At 29.8% G+C, this 18,369-nt stretch overlaps 1 protein-coding gene across 1 annotated transcript; it reads right to left on the bottom strand.

Annotated features, from left to right (window-relative positions):
- Positions 1–17,243: 17,243 nt before the first annotated feature.
- LOC141700854 (AT-hook motif nuclear-localized protein 24-like) lies at positions 17,244–17,933 on the bottom strand. Its single transcript, XM_074504532.1, has one exon. It carries the CDS (start codon positions 17,931–17,933, stop codon positions 17,244–17,246), a length of 690 nt encoding a protein of 229 aa, XP_074360633.1.
- Between the last annotated feature and the right edge of the window lie 436 nt (positions 17,934–18,369).

Genomic DNA, 18,369 nt, shown 5'->3' with positions numbered 1-18,369 from the left:
GACTCTATGCGATCTGTGTAAAATTAAAATTAACAATAATGAATTTATATTTATATTATTATTCAATCTCCAAAATCAATGAATTACTTAAAATTTATATTATTATTCATTGTCTAAAATTTAAATTGAATACACAATGTGGGATTTCATTGATACTTTTATGTTATAAGTTATTTTAATAATATATTTTATCAAACAAATTTGAGATTTCACCTTGTCAAAGATTTTACTCCCTCAGTCCTCTTCATTCTGGTTATTTCCGATTATGTCCCGAAATTATATTTCACTCTTAATTAATATGATCATTTAAGGGTTAATTATGTTAATGTTTTTAAAAATTAGAATAATTTTTTGATAACTTTTAATTTGTTTAATATTTTGATAACTTTTTGAATCAAAGGTGAGAATGATAAAATAAGTGGGACAGAACTAGGAGTAATATTTTATCAAAATATATTGGATTATGGGTAGTTGAGGTGGGGTGGGTTGGATAACTGGATTAGGAAATTGATTTCAAATGAATCGGCTACAAGCCCAATATTTCTGCAATTGCTCTGAATTTAGGGCTTTCGAGATAAATGGATTGGGATTACAAATAAAAAATGACTTCATTTTCACCTAAAGATTATATCTATATTTTTGGCTTTCGAGATAAGTATTAGAGTTATAATTTTTATTTTTTCTCTTTGAATGCTCTAATTCTTTATAAAGTGTACCATTTGTAACATTTTTATTTTTTCTTAGAACTTTTGTAGGATAATGTTTAAAATCACATTCGCACATTATCGAACGAACTGAAAACCTCTTTAATATTAAAAAAATCTTTTTATAACTAGCAAATTACCATGCTATGATAACTCAATAAAAAAAGTCCAAAAAATATATAACTGTAGATACTCACTCACAAATATAAAAAAACAAGCACCGGAGAAAAAGAAAATATATATATATACAAGAGCAACGATACCCGTTATTCGAGTTGAGTATACAAGAAAATCAAATAAAACTACCAATATATTGAGAAAAGGTTGCTACTAAAATAAAAAGAGAAAGACATCCACTATTAAGGAAAACGATATTTAAAACAGAATCCTAAAGAATTTGGAGGCGTTGAAGCGTGCATCGCAAGTAAAAATATTCAAATCCGAAATAAATAGATTTTAGAGATGTAAAACATACTATAAAAAATACTAAATAAAGTCGAATCAAATAGATTATAGAGTCTTAAATCTCTCGAACAAAGTTCTCCAAATTGAAAATAGTAAAATGTAAATGACTAGATTGTAGTAGAATTCTAAATAAAAATAGTCAGGCCACTACATCCTTTTATTGAAAAATAAAGAAAATAAATAGAGAATAACGCTTTCTCTAAATCTTCAATCTTTAAGCATCCTTAAGCTATATTCGCATGATAAACAACCAAGACATCTGGATTTTTGGAAATAAGAGCAGTCACATGCATCGTTCCAAAGGTAACAAGCCTCCAAAGCGTCCCACCAATGACATCGCCATTCGTCCTCGCAAATATAGCGTTCAAAGTGCAAGAACCAGATGGTTCCGAAGGAGATATTTTTCCTACAGGCCCTGTCAAAGAAAGTAAGCAAAGTCTCTCAGAAAATATTGTTGGATGTACTGATGAGATGAGGCTTATGGAAGCATTTGTAATCATTCGTGAACCACCCAGAACATTCATAAAAATATTTCTTGAATGAGCAAACTGTTTCAGCCATTCAATGACATCTTTCCCATGCGGGATTTCAAGAACAATAGACTTCATTTCCGAAGTCATTTCGATGGTGTTTTCTTTCGCCTTGTTTTTTGAACCACGAGGACGTCCTCGTGGCCTAGACAATGAAAAATGACCCCCAGACGCCACAATATCATTTCCACCAGACTGGCCCATATTACTTATATCATTACCAACTCCTGGATTAGACATTTGAGTGTTTCACAATGGTTGAGAGTGGTGTTCTTCGCTGTTAATTTTAGTAGGATTAGTGTAGCCCATTGAATTTGGGATTTGAAGAGCAGGTGAAGAGTAATTCATAGAATTTGAGAAAGAAAACGAATACTTGTGATTCATCTTTCGAAGGCTAAGCAAAGATATAAAATATTGGGTGAAATGTGATTAGAGTTGTGGGTTATAGTCCTTTTTATAATTGATTTTGACGTGCTCTCACAAGAAATACAAAGATTCCATACAGTTGGAAAAAGTATTATTTTTCTTTTCCAGGAATTTGAATTGAATAATCAATCCTTATCATATTTTCTAAAATTGAGATGCCAAAAAGTTGTTAATATTTGATTCGTCTCATGAAAAAGCGTTATACCAATATACGATTACAGATGAATTTCTAAAACTAGAATCGAAACATTAAACAAAAATAGAACGTTTATTTACCAATAGATGTCATCGACAAAAATATTAGGCACGAATTTTAAATATTAAATTATTTTGATTGCAAAATCGAAAACATATTTAAACATTATGGTCTGTAAAATTTAATTATTAATTTACTATTTCTCTTCATTATTTTCCGTGCTCATATCAGTATTTTTTTGGTGCATTATTATCGTAATATTATGAGATTTAGTTGAGAACTTCCTCTCCCACCTTAAACTTTCAGATGAACTGGTTACTTAATGATTTATCATAGCTTAGTCAGACTCAAGTTCGAGTCCTTACTTTTGAGTTAGGGGAGTATTAAAATAATATTATAAGATTCAGTTGGGGTATTTTTCTAATATCTTCAGATTTTAGGTGAGCTGATATCTAATAATATTCTAATTTTTGTGTGTTATTTGATCCGTCTTTTATTAATATTTTCAACTGCTTAAACGATAATTACTACATAGACATACTCAATAGAGGAAAATTTTATAATTTTTTATATATCTTAAACTCCCTCAAAATATAATATAATTACAAAAGCAACTACATTTCTTTTACAATTGTTTGTAGTTGAACGATCAATTCTAATAATATTTTCTATAAATGTTATGATAAAAGATTGTTGGTCGAAATCATACGAAACTATACAAAAATACCATCATTGATGAATTTTCTATGAATTTTCTATAAGAAGGATACAAAAGATTAAGTCACTAATGCCTAGATAGAAAATAAAATATGAAGGTTTCATAGTATAGAATGGTAAAAATAAAATAAATTTGTAGGTTTTTCGGAAATTATAATATAAAAATATCAATTAATGGATTAAAAACCATATTTTATACTTGTTAACTCTATTTATTTATGATCTACCTTGATTAGTTGTCGAAAAATAAAGTGAAGTGTAGATGAGAGCGGGCTATTCAAAAAATTCGAAATCTGAGTCCAAGTCGATTCCAATCCGAAAAAGTACGGGCCGGCTCATTCCGAGATACGGACCTTCAAGGAGTCTTTTTTTATTTGAAAGTCAAACCCTAAAAATTCGTGTAAAATTTCGGTTTTGAAAAAATTGGATAGTAGTCCAGATTAAAAGAAGCATGATTCGGGCCGGATAAAAATTTGAGCTTTTTGATAAAATTCGTTCTCTATATAAATTTTTTGATAAATTTTCAAATATATATTATATTATTAGAACTTAGAAGTTGAATACGATTTATTTTATTAGTTGTCAATTTGATACCCTGAATAACAATTAATAATTTGTTAATTGTCAATGTAATACTCTAAATATTAGAATTTAAGGTTAATAAATGAGATATTTAAATGTAATATAAAAAAAATTGTTTTAGTATCAAATTATTTGTCATAGTCTAAAATATTAGTCCTTTGACAGAAAAATAGTAATTCATGATCTCTAAAACACTCACTTTAAGTGTACTTTAACAACTTAAATTTTCTGACAATGTATCAGATCTTGGTGTTGGATTCAAATTCTTGCTTTTAAGTGAGAGGGTGTTATAATAATATTATAACATCTAGTAGAAATAATATCTTAAAAATTTAGATGACCCAATTACTAAACATACATAACATTCTAATATTTATGTATTATTTTATCTGTCTTTCATTACCGAGTTTCACTGTTGAAGCGGCATATTACTACAAAAACAGGCTCAAAAGAGGAAAAATGTACAATTTTGCAGATATCTTCCCTCCCTCTGAAATATAATACAATAGAAAAAATAATTATTACGTTTCCCTTTTTGATTATATATATTTGAATGATCACTTTAATAATATTTTCAACAAGATAATCGGTTGTTCTTGAGTCTTACAGAAACTTTACATAAATACCATCAAAGATTCAAGATGAATTTTTTATAAGAAGGTTAAAAAAAGATTAATGACTAAAAAATATTTTTTCTCTAGAATCAAGGTAAAATTTACAAAATCTTACCCTCTTTTGGGTCTAATTTATGAGCGGGATACATAAAGTAAAATTAATTTTTTTTGTTTTTCAATTTAAGTCTGATCCTCTGTGTATATAGAAAAAAAATACTTTGAATACACTTATGAAAACTTATACATGAAATAATTTACATTTTAATTCATATGAAATTTTACTAGAAAATCCATCAAAATCCACATGTTTTTCAAATAAAAAGAAATTTGTGGACTTTTAAATATCGTGTTAGAAATATGTGTATTAGTTTGATGATAAGTTAAACAAAACACTTAAGTAGAAATCTGGTGTTTGTAGCCTCAACGGATAAGACCATTCTCGCTATCCGTTGATGGAGTAGCTTTACTTAGAAATAAGTTTAGTATTGTAGCACATTTTAGTTTCTGTATTCAAGTTATAATTCTTAGATGTTGGGGGAAATTATAAGTCATGTTGACTACTAGTGGATATGCAAATAGGAGGGCTAACTGTAAATATTTCATGTCTTGTAATTAATTTATAAGTGAAGTAGTATTAACTGATAAGTTAAAGGTCTTCAATGGATAAGAAACAAAGCTTCAACGGATGTCTCTAAAGCTTCAACAGATAACATCCATCAACGGATGAGTGCATCAACGGATAAAGCTTCAACTGCTAGTGCATCAACGGATAAAGTCTTCAACGGATGAAAGCTTCAACGGACGCTAAGTTCAATAGCAGTTGACAGTGACGATTCATAAGCTGAAAGAGGCACATGGGTTGACAGAGACAATTAGAATGTAGCATCCTCTTGGAGGAATCAAGAAAATGCAGCATTTCCATTCTGGTGCAAACAAGGAAGTATTCAAAGATTCACAGATTATCCTAGATTGCATTGGATAGAGAAATAAAGAAGAAACATGTGAAGAATCTTTTCAATTGTATTTTATATTTTTTGTCTTCACTTGTAAATTTGGTGATATATAAACCAAGTTGCAGCTAGTAACTAGAGTGTGAATTTTCCAGAGCTGTTTAGAAAAACATTGAGAGAAAATCATCTAGTTTGTATTAGAAAGCAGCTGTGATCAATTTCTTGAATCACAGATTTTCTGAAATAACACATCTCTGGTGGAACAACAAATCCACCAGAAAAGTTTTTAAGTCTTTTGTGTTCTTTACATTTGTGTTTGAATATATATCTGTCTGCATTAGCTCAAAGTAATTCACACACACTTGTTCATCAAAACACACAGCCTTTGAAACTGCTCAAAACTTGAAAAAGTTTTGAGATTTACATTCAACCCCCCTTCTGTAAATCTCATTGTTAGTTCCTTGGGAATAACAATTGGTATCAGAGCAAGCTCTTAACTTACAAAGAATTTAAAGATCTATTCTACTAACATCATGAGTAAGAAGGATATTGGTATAAAGATTCCAATCCTGGAAAGAGATAATTATCATCACTGGAAAGTGAAGATGCATCTACATCTTCTCTCTCAAGATGAAAGCTACATCAACTGCATTGAAAATGGTCCTCACATCCCTCACAAGGTGGCCACAGCTGTAACTGGCACAGTTGCTATTGGACAGTCTATTCCCAAGCTAAAAGCAGAATGGACTGATGAAGATATTGAAGAGGTTCACAAGGACAAGAAAGCCATGAACATTATGTTCAATGGTTTAGGTCAAGATATGTTTGATAATGTCATTAACAGCTAAACTGCTAAGGAAATTTGGGATACTGTGCAACTTATCTGTGAAGGTACTGAACAAGTTAGAGAAAACAAAATACAGCTTCTCATTCAACAGTATGAATACTTTCACTTTGAAGAAGGAGAATCACTGAATGATACCTTCAATAGATTTCAGAAACTGTTGAATGGATTGAAGCTGTATGGCAGAGCCAAGTCGAGGACTCCAACATAAAATTTCTGAGGTCTCTCTACCAAAGGAATGGAAGCCTATAACTGTTTCACTAAGGAATTCTCAAGATTATAAGGACTTCACACATAAAAGATTATATGGAATTTTGAAGACCTATGAACTTGAGATGGAGCAAGATGAGCTGTTGGAAAAGGGAAAGAGAAAAGGTGGATCAGTTGCACTTGTAGATGACAATGAGAAGACTGGAGCCATGAATGAAGAAAAGACAATGCCAAGTCTCAAAATTGGCACAAGCAAATCAGAATCAAGTAAGGGAAATGAGCAAGTAGCTGAGGTTGAAGATAATTCCAGTCAAGATGACTCTGATGATGTTGATGAACATCTGACCTTTCTGTCCAGGAGGTTTGCAAAGATGAAATTCAGGAAAAATGCTAAATTCACTAAGTCAAACAAGAACATGGTGGACAAATCTAAGTTCAAATGTTATAACTGTGGCATAAGTGGACACTTTGCAAATGAGTGCAGAAAGCCAACCTCTGATAAGAAAAAATTTAAGCAAGTTGATTACAAAAGGAAATATTTCGATTTGCTCAAACAAAAGGAAAGAGCTTTTCTAACTCAAGATGACTGGGCAGCAGACGGAGCCAATGAAGATGATGATATGAAATATGTGAACCTAGCCCTGATGGCTAATTCTGATGAAAATAAAACTAGTTCATCAAGCAACCAGGTAATTACTACTGACCTCTCTCAGCTCTCTAAGATTGAATGCAATGAAGCCTTAAATGATATGTCCAATGAATTATATCATTTGCGTGTTTCCCTTAAATCACTAGCTAAAGAAAACACAAGAATCAAAGAGAATAATTTGTTTTTAAGTGATAGGAATGTTGTGTTAGAGGGTAAGGTAATTGAGCTTGAAAAGATTAAAATCAAATACTTAACTGTTGAAAGTGAACTAGAAGAATCTGTTAAGAAAGTAGAAATTCTTTCTAGACAAATAGAACGTGAGCAAGAGGTAATCAAGGCCTGGAAAACATCTAGGGATGTTAGTGCTCAGATTGTCAAGGTTCAGGGAATTGAATCACTATGTGAGAATGCCTGGAAGAAAAACAAAAAGGAAGTAGAATTAATTGATGGATTATCAACGGATGTGGAATCAACGGATGATGAAAGTTATCCGTTGAAGGAAGAAAAGGAGCATCTGTTGAAGGCTCATTAATTAAAATAGGCAAGTGATTCTAAAAAGAACAATTTGAAAAATCTCAATAAAAAGTTTGGTTCAACTTCCAAGAACTTTGTCAAAGAAGAAGCTAGCACATCCAAAGATGCCAGTAAGGTGAATATAGGACACATGACTTTAGATTAGTTGAAAAATAGGCTTAAGATGGTTGAGGATAAAAAGGAAACTAAAAGAAAATTAAATAGAAATGGGAAGGTACGAATTAACAAACACAACAATTATACACCTGATAAATATGCTCCTAGAAAAAGTTGTGTGCATTGTAAGAGTGTTAATCAACTATCTACCAACTGCAAGTCAGTTAAGAATGCTCCCATGCCTTTAACTCCTTCCATGCCTAACATATCTATGTCACCTCTGCATGCTACGCCTGTTATATCTCAACAGAATCCGCATGCACATTTTGCAAACATGCCATATGTTAATAATTCTTATTTTGTTGTATTCAGTATGCCTCAAATGCCATACAACATGCCTATGTGGAATAATATGTTTGCACAATCCATGCCTTATCAAATTCAACCAAATAAGCTAAATAATTCTGTGACTAACCCTACATTTCAACCAACTACATCTGAGACTAAGGTTTGACATAACTTCCTCAGTTCCCTCACAGAGTATCTCAATATTTTCCCATATTTGCTTGGCAGAGTCACAGTTGACAATGTTGTTATACATCATATTATCAAGTGACTCAATCAATATTAATTCCAAGCTGTTATCCAGGGAAACTTTCTCTTTTTCAGGGTCACTATACTCAGAGGGATCTTTTGGAGCATAATGAGCTGGGATAACCATGTCTCCATCTGTAGATTCCTCAACTCTAACCATAGGAATGAAGGGTCCATTCTTAAGGATCTGAATGTAGAGTGGATTGGCCATCCTGATAAACAACATCATTTTCTTTTTCCAAAGAGTGTAGTTAGCTTTGTCAAAGGTAGGGATTTGATGCTACTGATTTTCTGTATATTCATTCTTCCAAGATCTTGAATCTGTTTACTTTCATATTTAGCTCTAACACCACTTGTTAGGAAATAAATAACACACAAAGGGGGGGAATGTGTTTTACTATTTTTGTGCTTTTCTTGAATGTTTATGGTTGATCAAAATAAATTAAATCTTGTAATGAAATGTGTTCATGCAGAAATTAAACTTGCATAAAATAAAGAACACGGATCTTCAAAATTCACTTAATTTTATATTAAAATTAAGACTATTTTGCTACAAATTTCTAGGCTCTTTACTGATAAAGAGCTTAGCTTCTTCTTGAGAGTGTTAAAAGAAATTTGATCTGAATTGTTATAACTAACTTAAGGACCAGTGTTAACTTTATAATTCAGTTAACTGTTGATTTATACAATGTATAATAAGACATGCTATTGGCTTTTCTAAATTGTCACTTGTCATTTCTATTTATAAAAAAGTAGATCTTCTATTTCTGGATTAGCATATCTTTAGCATCTTGTGATAATTTTAATCTCCCTCTTTCAGTTAATCTTCACCATTGATCTTGCACATTCTTCAAGATGCTTTTTGTAGACTTGTCAATCCAGCTGTTTGGATTGTTTGTTGATTGTTAATCTTGAATATTGAATTGGTCTGTGATTTTGTACTTTGAGAGTTTTACTCGAGATCTTCAATAAGGCATGTAGAGATCTTGACATCTCGATAAGTATAATAACTTATCGAGATCTCTAATGTTCTAGTGAATTTGACTTATAGAGGTCTTTGAGTTCTCGAATGAACCTTTAGCTTGTCGAGATCTCTCAGCATCATGTCTTCACTTTATCTTCTCGACAACTTAGAGTTCTCTAGTGAATTTTGACTTATCGATATCTCTGAGTACTCTAGCAGACTTAGACTTATCGATAACTCAGAGTTCTCTAATGAATGTAGACTTGTCGATAACTCTGAGTTCTCTAGTGAAGAAATGACTTGTCGATATCTCCAATCTTCATATCTTCTTGACTTGTCGATATCTCACTGAGTTGTCTAGTAGCTTTTCTGACTTCTCGATAAGTCATTTGGAGTTCTCGAATGACTTCTCTATAACATTAAATCTGTGACTTGTAGAGATCTTCTTGACTTAGAGTATTTTTCCTAAAACAACTTTATTCAACTCCAAACTTCTTTATAATTCTTCTGAGGCGTGATCTTCTTGATCTTCTTCCAGATAGAATTCTTAGGCTTGATACTGTTTACAGAAAAAGGCTCAAGTCTGCTCCTTTGACATTTTTACAGACTTTAAATATTACAAGTACAAAATATAAATTAAGATAAAAATACAACTTACTTAGGATTGACAAAATATCTTAGTCTTGTTTAGATACAGGTATGTCTTGCACAACAATCTCTCCCAATTGGTGAGAAAATTGTTTAACACACATTCATGATTGTTAACAAGGCTAATCCCAAGATTAACAGATTATGAAAAGTAACAGTTTATTATTCTCCCTAGATCAGATATCCATTTGGCTATGTTTCACACTTTGACCAGGGCCACTAATGATATTGTTATCTTCGGTAATCTTTGACATCGTCACTTAAATAATACACATACTCAATAGAGGAAAAGTTTGTAATTTTGTAGATATCTTACACTCCCTCAAAATATATTATAATTGCAAAAATAACTACATTTCTTTTACAATTGTTTGTAGTTGAATGATCAATTCTAATAATATTTTCTATAAATGTTAGGATAAAATGTTGTTGGTCGAAATCATACAAAAACTATACAAAAATACCATCATTGATGAATTTTTGATGAATTTTCTATAAGAAGGATACACAAGATTAAGTCACTAAAGCCTAGATAGAAAATAAAATATATGTAGGTTGCATATTATAGAATGGTGAAAATAAAATATATTTGTAGGTTTTTCGGAAATTATAATATAAAAATATCAAATTTGGATTAAAAACAATTTTTAAAACGTGTTAACTTTATTGATTTATGATCTACCTTGGTTAGTTGTCCAAAAATAAAGTGAACTATAGATGAGAGCGGGGTTATTCAAAAAATTCGAAATCTGAGACCAAGCCAGATCGGATCTGAAAAAGTACGGGTCGGCTCGTCCCGAGATAGGAACCTTCAAAGAGTCTTTTGTTTTATTTGAAAGTCCGACCCAACCTGAAACCTAAAAATTCATGTAAAAGTCCACTTTTGAAAAAAAATGGATAGTAGGCCACATTAAAAGAAGCACTGTTCGGCCCCCATAAAAGTGTGAGCTTTTCGATAAAATTCTTTTTCTGCGTAAAATATTTGATAAATTTTCAAATATATATTGTATTATTAGAATTTAGAAGTTGAATACGAGATATTTTACTAGTTGTCAATTTGATACCCTGAATACTAATCGATATTTTTTAGTTGTCAATTTGATACTCTAAATATTAGAATTTAAGGTTAATAAATGAGATATTTAAATGTAATATTAAAAACATTATTTGTTTTAGTATCGAATTATTTCTCATAGTCTAAAATATTAGTTCTTTGACAAAAAATAGTAATTCATGATCACTAACATACTCACTTTAACTTTACTTTAACAACTTAAACTTTGAGAAGAGCTGGTTACTTGACAATGTATCAGATCCCGGTCGGACTCGGATTCATATTCTTACTTTTAAGTGAGAGGGTGTTATATTAATATTATAAGATCCAGTAGAAATAATATCTTAAAATTTTAGATGATCTGGTTACTAAACATGCATAATATTGTAATATTTATTTATTATTTGATCTATCTTTCATTTCCGAGTTTCACTGTTCAAGCAACATATATTACTACAGAGAATATATTACTACAGAAAAAGGCTCAAAAGAGGGAAAATGTGCAATTTTGCAGTTATCTTCCCTCCCTCGAAATATAATACAATAGCAAAAATAATTATTACTGTCCCTTTTTGATTATATATATTTGAATGATCATTTTAATAATATTTTCAACAAATATGAGAATAAAAGGTTGTTCTTGAGTCTTACACAAATTTTACATAAATACCATCAAAGAAGAATCTTTGATGATTTTTTTATAAGAAGGTTAAAAAAGATTAATGACTAAAAAAAAATTCTTCTCTAGAATCAAGGTAAAATTTACAAAAATCTTACCCTCTTTTGGGTCTAATTTATGAGTGGGATACATTAACTAAAATTATTTTTTTATTATTTTTCAATTTAAGTTCGATCATTTGTATATATAGAAAAAAAAAATGAATATACTTATGAAAACTTATACATGAAATAACTTGAAATAATTTACATTTTAATTCATATAAAATTTTACTAGAAAATCCATCAAAATCCACATGTTTTACAAATGAAAAAAAAATTATGGACTTTTAAATACAGAATTTTTAAAATCCAAATTAAATACCCTAAAATTTTGATAGATTTTTTAAATCTGGATTGAATACACTCAGATTTTAATGAATTTTTTACAATCCAAATTGAATACCTCCATATTTTGAATGATTTTTCAAAATCTAAATTAAATACCCATATATATTAAAAATCCTTAAAATCTTATTTGAATACACCCCTCTAAAATGTCTAATCCTTAAAATGTCTAAACTCTTGGATTAGACATTTGAGTGGTTGGGAATGGTTGAGAGTGGTGTTCTTCGTTGTTAATTATAGCAGGATTAGAGTAGCCCATTGAATTTGGGATAGGAAGAGCAGGATAAGAGTAATTCATAGAATTTGAGAAAGAAAACGAATACTCATGATTCTTGTTTCGAAGGTTAAACAATGATATAAAATATTGGGTGAAATATGATTAGAGTTGAGGGTTATAGTCCTTTTAATAATTGATTTTGACATCTCTCAAGAAATACAAAGATGCCATACAGTTGGAAAAAAATATTATTATTCTTTTTCAGGAATTTAAATTGATCCTTATCATATTTCTTAAAATCGTGCGGCTAAAAAGTGGTAAATATATCCTTATCATATTTCTTAAAATCGTGAGGCCAAAAAGGGGTAAATATTCAATTCGTCTCGTAAAAGAGTTATATCAATATACGATTACAAATGAATATTTAAAACTAGAATCGAAACGTTAAACACAAATACAACGTCCATTTACCAATAGATATCAACGACAAAAATATTACGCGTCGATTTTAAATATTAAATTATTTTTATTGTAAAATCAGAAACATATTTAAACATTATGGATCATGAAATGACAAAACTATTCTCATGTATTCAAAATAACAACAAAAGAAAAGAGTGTAATGTGAGGGTAATTACACCTTGTTTGATCTGAAAATAAAAAATTTACTTTAAAAATTAAAAATTTACTTTAAATCTAATATTTTTTCTGAATAAACTGAGTATAATAATATTTGCATAAATTGAGCATGATATTTCCTGAGATGAGCAATTGAGAAATATTATAAACTGGTGAAAATAAAATAAATATGTAGGTTTTTCGGAAATTATAATATAAAAATATCAAATAATGGATTAAAACCCTCTTTAAAACTTGTTAACTCTATTGATTTATGATCTACCTTGGTTAGTTGTCGAAAAATAAAGTGAAGTGTAGATGAGAGCGGGGCTATTCAAAAAATTCAAAATCTGAGACCAAGTCAGATCCAATCCGAAAAAGTACGGGCCGGCTCGTCCCGAGATACGGATCTTCAAAAAGTCTTTTTTATTTGAAAGTCTGACCCTAAAAATTCATGTAAAATTCCGGTTTTGAAAAAATTAGATAGTAGTCCAGATTAAAACACTACAAGGACAAAGCCTAAATGTGATGGACTAAATGTGACGGAAAAATGGAGCGCTTAAATGTGACGGATCCTGTTACATTTAATTATATGACATATTTGACTTTGACTATTTTATAAATATGACGGATTTCATGGTATTAAAAGTCAACATTGACCATGAAAGCTTCCCCCGGATTATCGGAAATAAAAAATGTGACCAATACGGTTAATACTTTTGTATGTGACCAAATCTATCATGTTTATGTACATTTTAAATGTGACGGAATCTGTTATATTTATTTGTATCTTAAAAGTGACGAAATGAGTTGTATATGGTAGTGCTATACGTGACCGAATCCATCAAATTTAGTCTTACCCTAATTTTTAGATTATTTTTCCCCTGCTACGTCCATGTCTCTGTGATAGCGTGATCTCTCTTCTTTTTCCTTCTACAACAGCTGTTCTTGTGCACTTCCTTGTCCATGTTTGATTGGTATTTCTTGTAATAGTGGGTCAATCTTTACAGTTGATATTGCTCATTACTAAAGATTTCTTATAATCAGGTATGTATTTGCAACATTAAAATTATAATACATACAACATGATAATTTTATATTTAGCAATAAAACATGATAGCTTTATTGATATAAAAAGTTATTATTTGAATTTATTTCAAGATTTGGCTCATATATTTACTAGTTAATTTTTTGTTTTCACTTTTTTGCTTTAGACATAATATCAATGTATTTATTATGCAAAATTAAATGAATAAGTGATTAATTTGTATACGTGCATTGTAGATGTCATCCGATCAAAGTTGGATTAGCCATAGGGATAATGGTAGAGGTGGTTTATCTGATGAGTATAAAAGAGGTGTTGATAGTTTTGTTAAGTTCGCGCAAAGATTAAGAGATTCTGATGGGAACATATTATGTCCTTGCAATGAGTGTAAAAATTTATTGTGGAGGACTGAAGACATGTTAAAAATGCACTAATTTGGCATTATTGAGTCGTACACAAGATGGTATTATCATGGAGAAAATTTTGATTTTCACAACCATTATTCCATGGGAACCAATCAGAATGATGAAGATGATGTGTAAGATGCATTCGAAATGTTAAGGGACCTTGGAGAAGAACAAAATGAAATTGAAGATATGGAAGAAGAACCAAATGAAGAAGCATCTCAGTTTTATAATATGTTGAATCAGGCCTCAGTACCCCTTTCTCCTAATCATGAAAAACATTCAAAGTTGTCATTTGTTATCGAAGTTGCTGCACTTTAATAATAGACATCATTGTAGTCAAAAGGGTTTTGATGAGTTACTTGAGCTAATTGGATCTGTTTTGATGAGTTACTTTAAGAAGCATGGTTGGGGGCGGATAAAAGTTGAGCTTTTTGATAAAATTCCTTTTCTATATAAAATTTTTGATAAATTTTCAAATATATATTATATCATTAGAACTTAGAAGTTGAATACCATATATTTTATTAGTTGTCAATTTGATACCGTGAATAATAATCAATAATTTGTTAGTTGTCAATTTAATACTCTACATATTAGAATTTAAGGTTAATAAATGAGAGATTTAAATGTAATATAAAAAAATTATTTGTTTTAGTATCAAATTATTTGTCATAATCTAAAATATTAGTTCTTTGACAAAAAATAGTAATTCATGAACTCTAAAACACTCACTTTAACTTTACTTTAACAACTTAAACTTTCTCATGAGCTGTTTACTTGACAATGTATTAGATCCTGGTGTCCGATTCAAATTCTTGCTTTTAAGTGAGAGGGTGTTATAATAATATTAACATGCATAACATTCTAATATTTATGTATTATTTGATCTGTCTTTCATTAGCGAGTTTCACTGTTCAAGCGGCATATTACTACAAAAACAGGCTCAAAAGAGGAAAAATGTGCAATTTTGCTCATATCTTCCCTCCCTCTGAAATATAATAGAATAGCAAAAATAATTATTATGTTTCCCTTTTTGATTATATATTTGAATGATCACTTTAATAATATTTTTAACAGGATAAAAGGTTATTCTTGAGTCTTACCGAAACTTTACATAAATACCATCAAAGATAAATCTTTGATGAATTTTTTATAAGAAGGTTAAAAAAAGATTAATGACTAAAAAAATTTCTTCTCTAGAATCAAGGTAAAATTTACAAAATCTTACCCTGTTTTGGATCTAATTTATGAGTGGGATACATAAAGTAAAATTATTTTTTTTGTTTTTTAATTTAAGTCCGATCCTCTGTGTATATAGAAAAAAAATACTTTGAATACACTTATGAAAACTTATACATGAAATAATTGAAATAATTTACATTTTAATTCATATAAGATTTTACTAGAAAATCCATCAAAATCCACATGTTTTTGAAATAAAACGAAATTTGTGGACTTTTAAATATCGTCTTAAATTTTAAAATCTAAATTAAATACCCTAAGATTTTGATAGATTTTTTTAAATCTGGATTGAATACACATTTTTTTACAATCCAAATTGAATACCTCCATATTTTGCATAATTTTTCAAAATCTAAATTAAATACCCATAGATATTAAAAATCCTTAAAATCTTATTTGAAAACAACGCTCTAAATTGTTCATGCACACCTTTTTTGTATAAACAAATTTTGATAAACACCATTAAAGACGAGACTCTATGCGGTCTGTGTAAAATTAAAATTAACAATAATGAATTTATATTTATATTATTATTCAATCTCCACAATCAACGAATTACTTAAAATTTATATTATTATTCATTGTCTAAAATTTAAATTGAATACACAATGTGGGATTTCATTGATACTTTGATGTTATAAGTTATTTTAATAATATATTTTATCAAACAAATTTGATATTTCATGTTCTCTAAGATTTTACTCCCTCTGTCCCCGTCATTGTGGTTATTTACGATTATGTCCCAAAATTATATTTCACTCTTAATTAATATGATAATTTAAGGGTTAATTATGTTAATGTTTTTGAAAAGTAGAATAGTTTTTTGATAACTTTTAATTTGTTTAATATTTTGATAACTTTTTGAATCAAAGGTGAAAACGATAAAATAAGTGGGACGGAACTAGGAGTAATATTTTATCAAAATATATTGGATTATGGGTAGTTGAGGTGGGTTGGATAACTCGATTAGGAAATTGATTTCGAATGAATCGGCTACAAGCCCAATATTTCTGCAATTGCTCTGAATTTAGGGCTTTCGAGAAAAATGAATTGGGATTACAAATAAAAATGACTTCATTTGCACGTAAAGATTATATCTATATTTTTGGCTTTCGAGATAAGTATTAGAGTTATAATTTTTATTTTTTCTATTTGAATGCTCTAATTCTTTACAAAGTGTACCATTTGTAATATTTTTATTTTTTCTTAGAACTTCTGTAGGATAATATTTAAAATCACATTCGCACATTATCGAACGAACTGAAAACCTCTTTAATATTAAAAAAATCTTTTTCTAACTAGCAAATTACCATTCTATGATAACTCAATAATAACAGTCCAAAAAATATATAACTCTAGATACTCACTCACAAATATAAAAAACAAGCACCGGAGAAAAAGAAAATATATATATATACAAGAGCAATGATACCCGTTATTCGAGTTGAGTATACAAGAAAATCAAATAAAACTACCAACATATTGAGAGAAGGTTGCTACTAAAATAAAAAGAGAAATACATCCACTATTAAGGAAACCGATATTTAAAACAGAATCCTAAAGAATTTGGAGGTGTTGAAGTGTGCATCGCAAGTAAAAATATTCAAATCCGAAATAAATAGATTTTAGAGATGTAAAACATACTATAAAAAATACTAAATAAAGTCGAATCAAATAGATTATAGAGTCTTAAATCTCTCGAACAAAGTTCTCCAAATTGAAAATATGAAAATTACAGAAGTAAAATGTAAACGACTAGATTGTAGTAGAATTCTAACTAAAAATAGTCGGGCCACTACATCCTTTTATTGAAAAATAAAGAAAATAAATAGAGAATAACGCTTTCTCTAAATCTTCAATCTTTAAGCATCCTTAAGCTATATTCGCATGACAAACAACCAAGACATCTGGAATTTTGGAAATAAGAGCAGTCACATGCATCGTTCCAAAGGTAACAAGCCTCCAAAGCGTCCCACCAATGACATCGCCATTCGTCCTAGCAAATATAGCGTTCAAAGTGCAAGAACCAGATGGTTCCGAAGGAGATATTTTTCCCACAGGCCCTGTCAAAGAAAGTAAGCAAAGTCTCTCTGAAAATATTGTTGGATGTACCGATGAGATGAGGCTTATGGAAGCATCTGTAACCATTCCTGAACCACCCAGAACATTCATAAAAATATTTGTTGAATGAGCAAACTGTTTCAGCCATTCAATGACATCTTTCCCAGGCGGGATTTCAAGAACAATAGACTTCATTTCCGAAGTCATTTCGATGGTGTTTTCTTTCGCCTTGTTTTTTGAACCACGAGGACGTCCTCGTGGCCTGGACAATGAAAAATGACCACCAGACGCCACAATATCGTTTTCACCAGACTGGCCCATATTATTTATATCATTACCAACTCCTGGATTAGACATTCGAGTGTTTGGCAATGGTTGAGAGTGGTGTTCTTCGCTGTAAATTATAGTAGGATTAGTGTAGCCCATTGAATTTTGGATTTGAAGAGCAGGTGAAGAGTAATTCATAGAATTTGAGAAAGAAAACGAATACTTGTGATTCATCTTTTGAAGGCTAAGCAAAGATATATAATATTGGGTGAAATATGATTAGAGTTGTGGGTTATAGTCCTTTTTATAATTGAATTTGACGTGCTCTCTCAAGAAATACAAAGATTCCATACAGTTGGAAAAAGTATTATTTTTCTTTTCCAGGAATTTGAATTGAATAATCAATCCTTATCATATTTTCTAAAATTGAGAGGGCAAAAAGTTGTTAATATTTGATTCATCTCATAAAAAAGCGTTATACCAATATACGATTACAGATGAATTTCTAAAACTAGAATCGAAATATTAAACAAATATACAACATTTATTTACCAATAGATGTCATCGACAAAAATATTAGGCGCGAATTTTAAATATTAAATTATTTTGATTGCAAAATCGAAAACATATTTAAACATTATGGTCTGTAAAATTTAATTATTAATTTACT

Source organism: Apium graveolens, unplaced genomic scaffold (genome assembly GCF_009905375.1).
Source record: "Apium graveolens cultivar Ventura unplaced genomic scaffold, ASM990537v1 ctg2985, whole genome shotgun sequence".
Lineage (NCBI taxonomy): Eukaryota > Viridiplantae > Streptophyta > Magnoliopsida > Apiales > Apiaceae > Apium > Apium graveolens.
The sequence above is the reverse complement of the archived record's forward strand: the minus strand, read 5'-3'. Positions and strand labels throughout refer to the sequence as shown.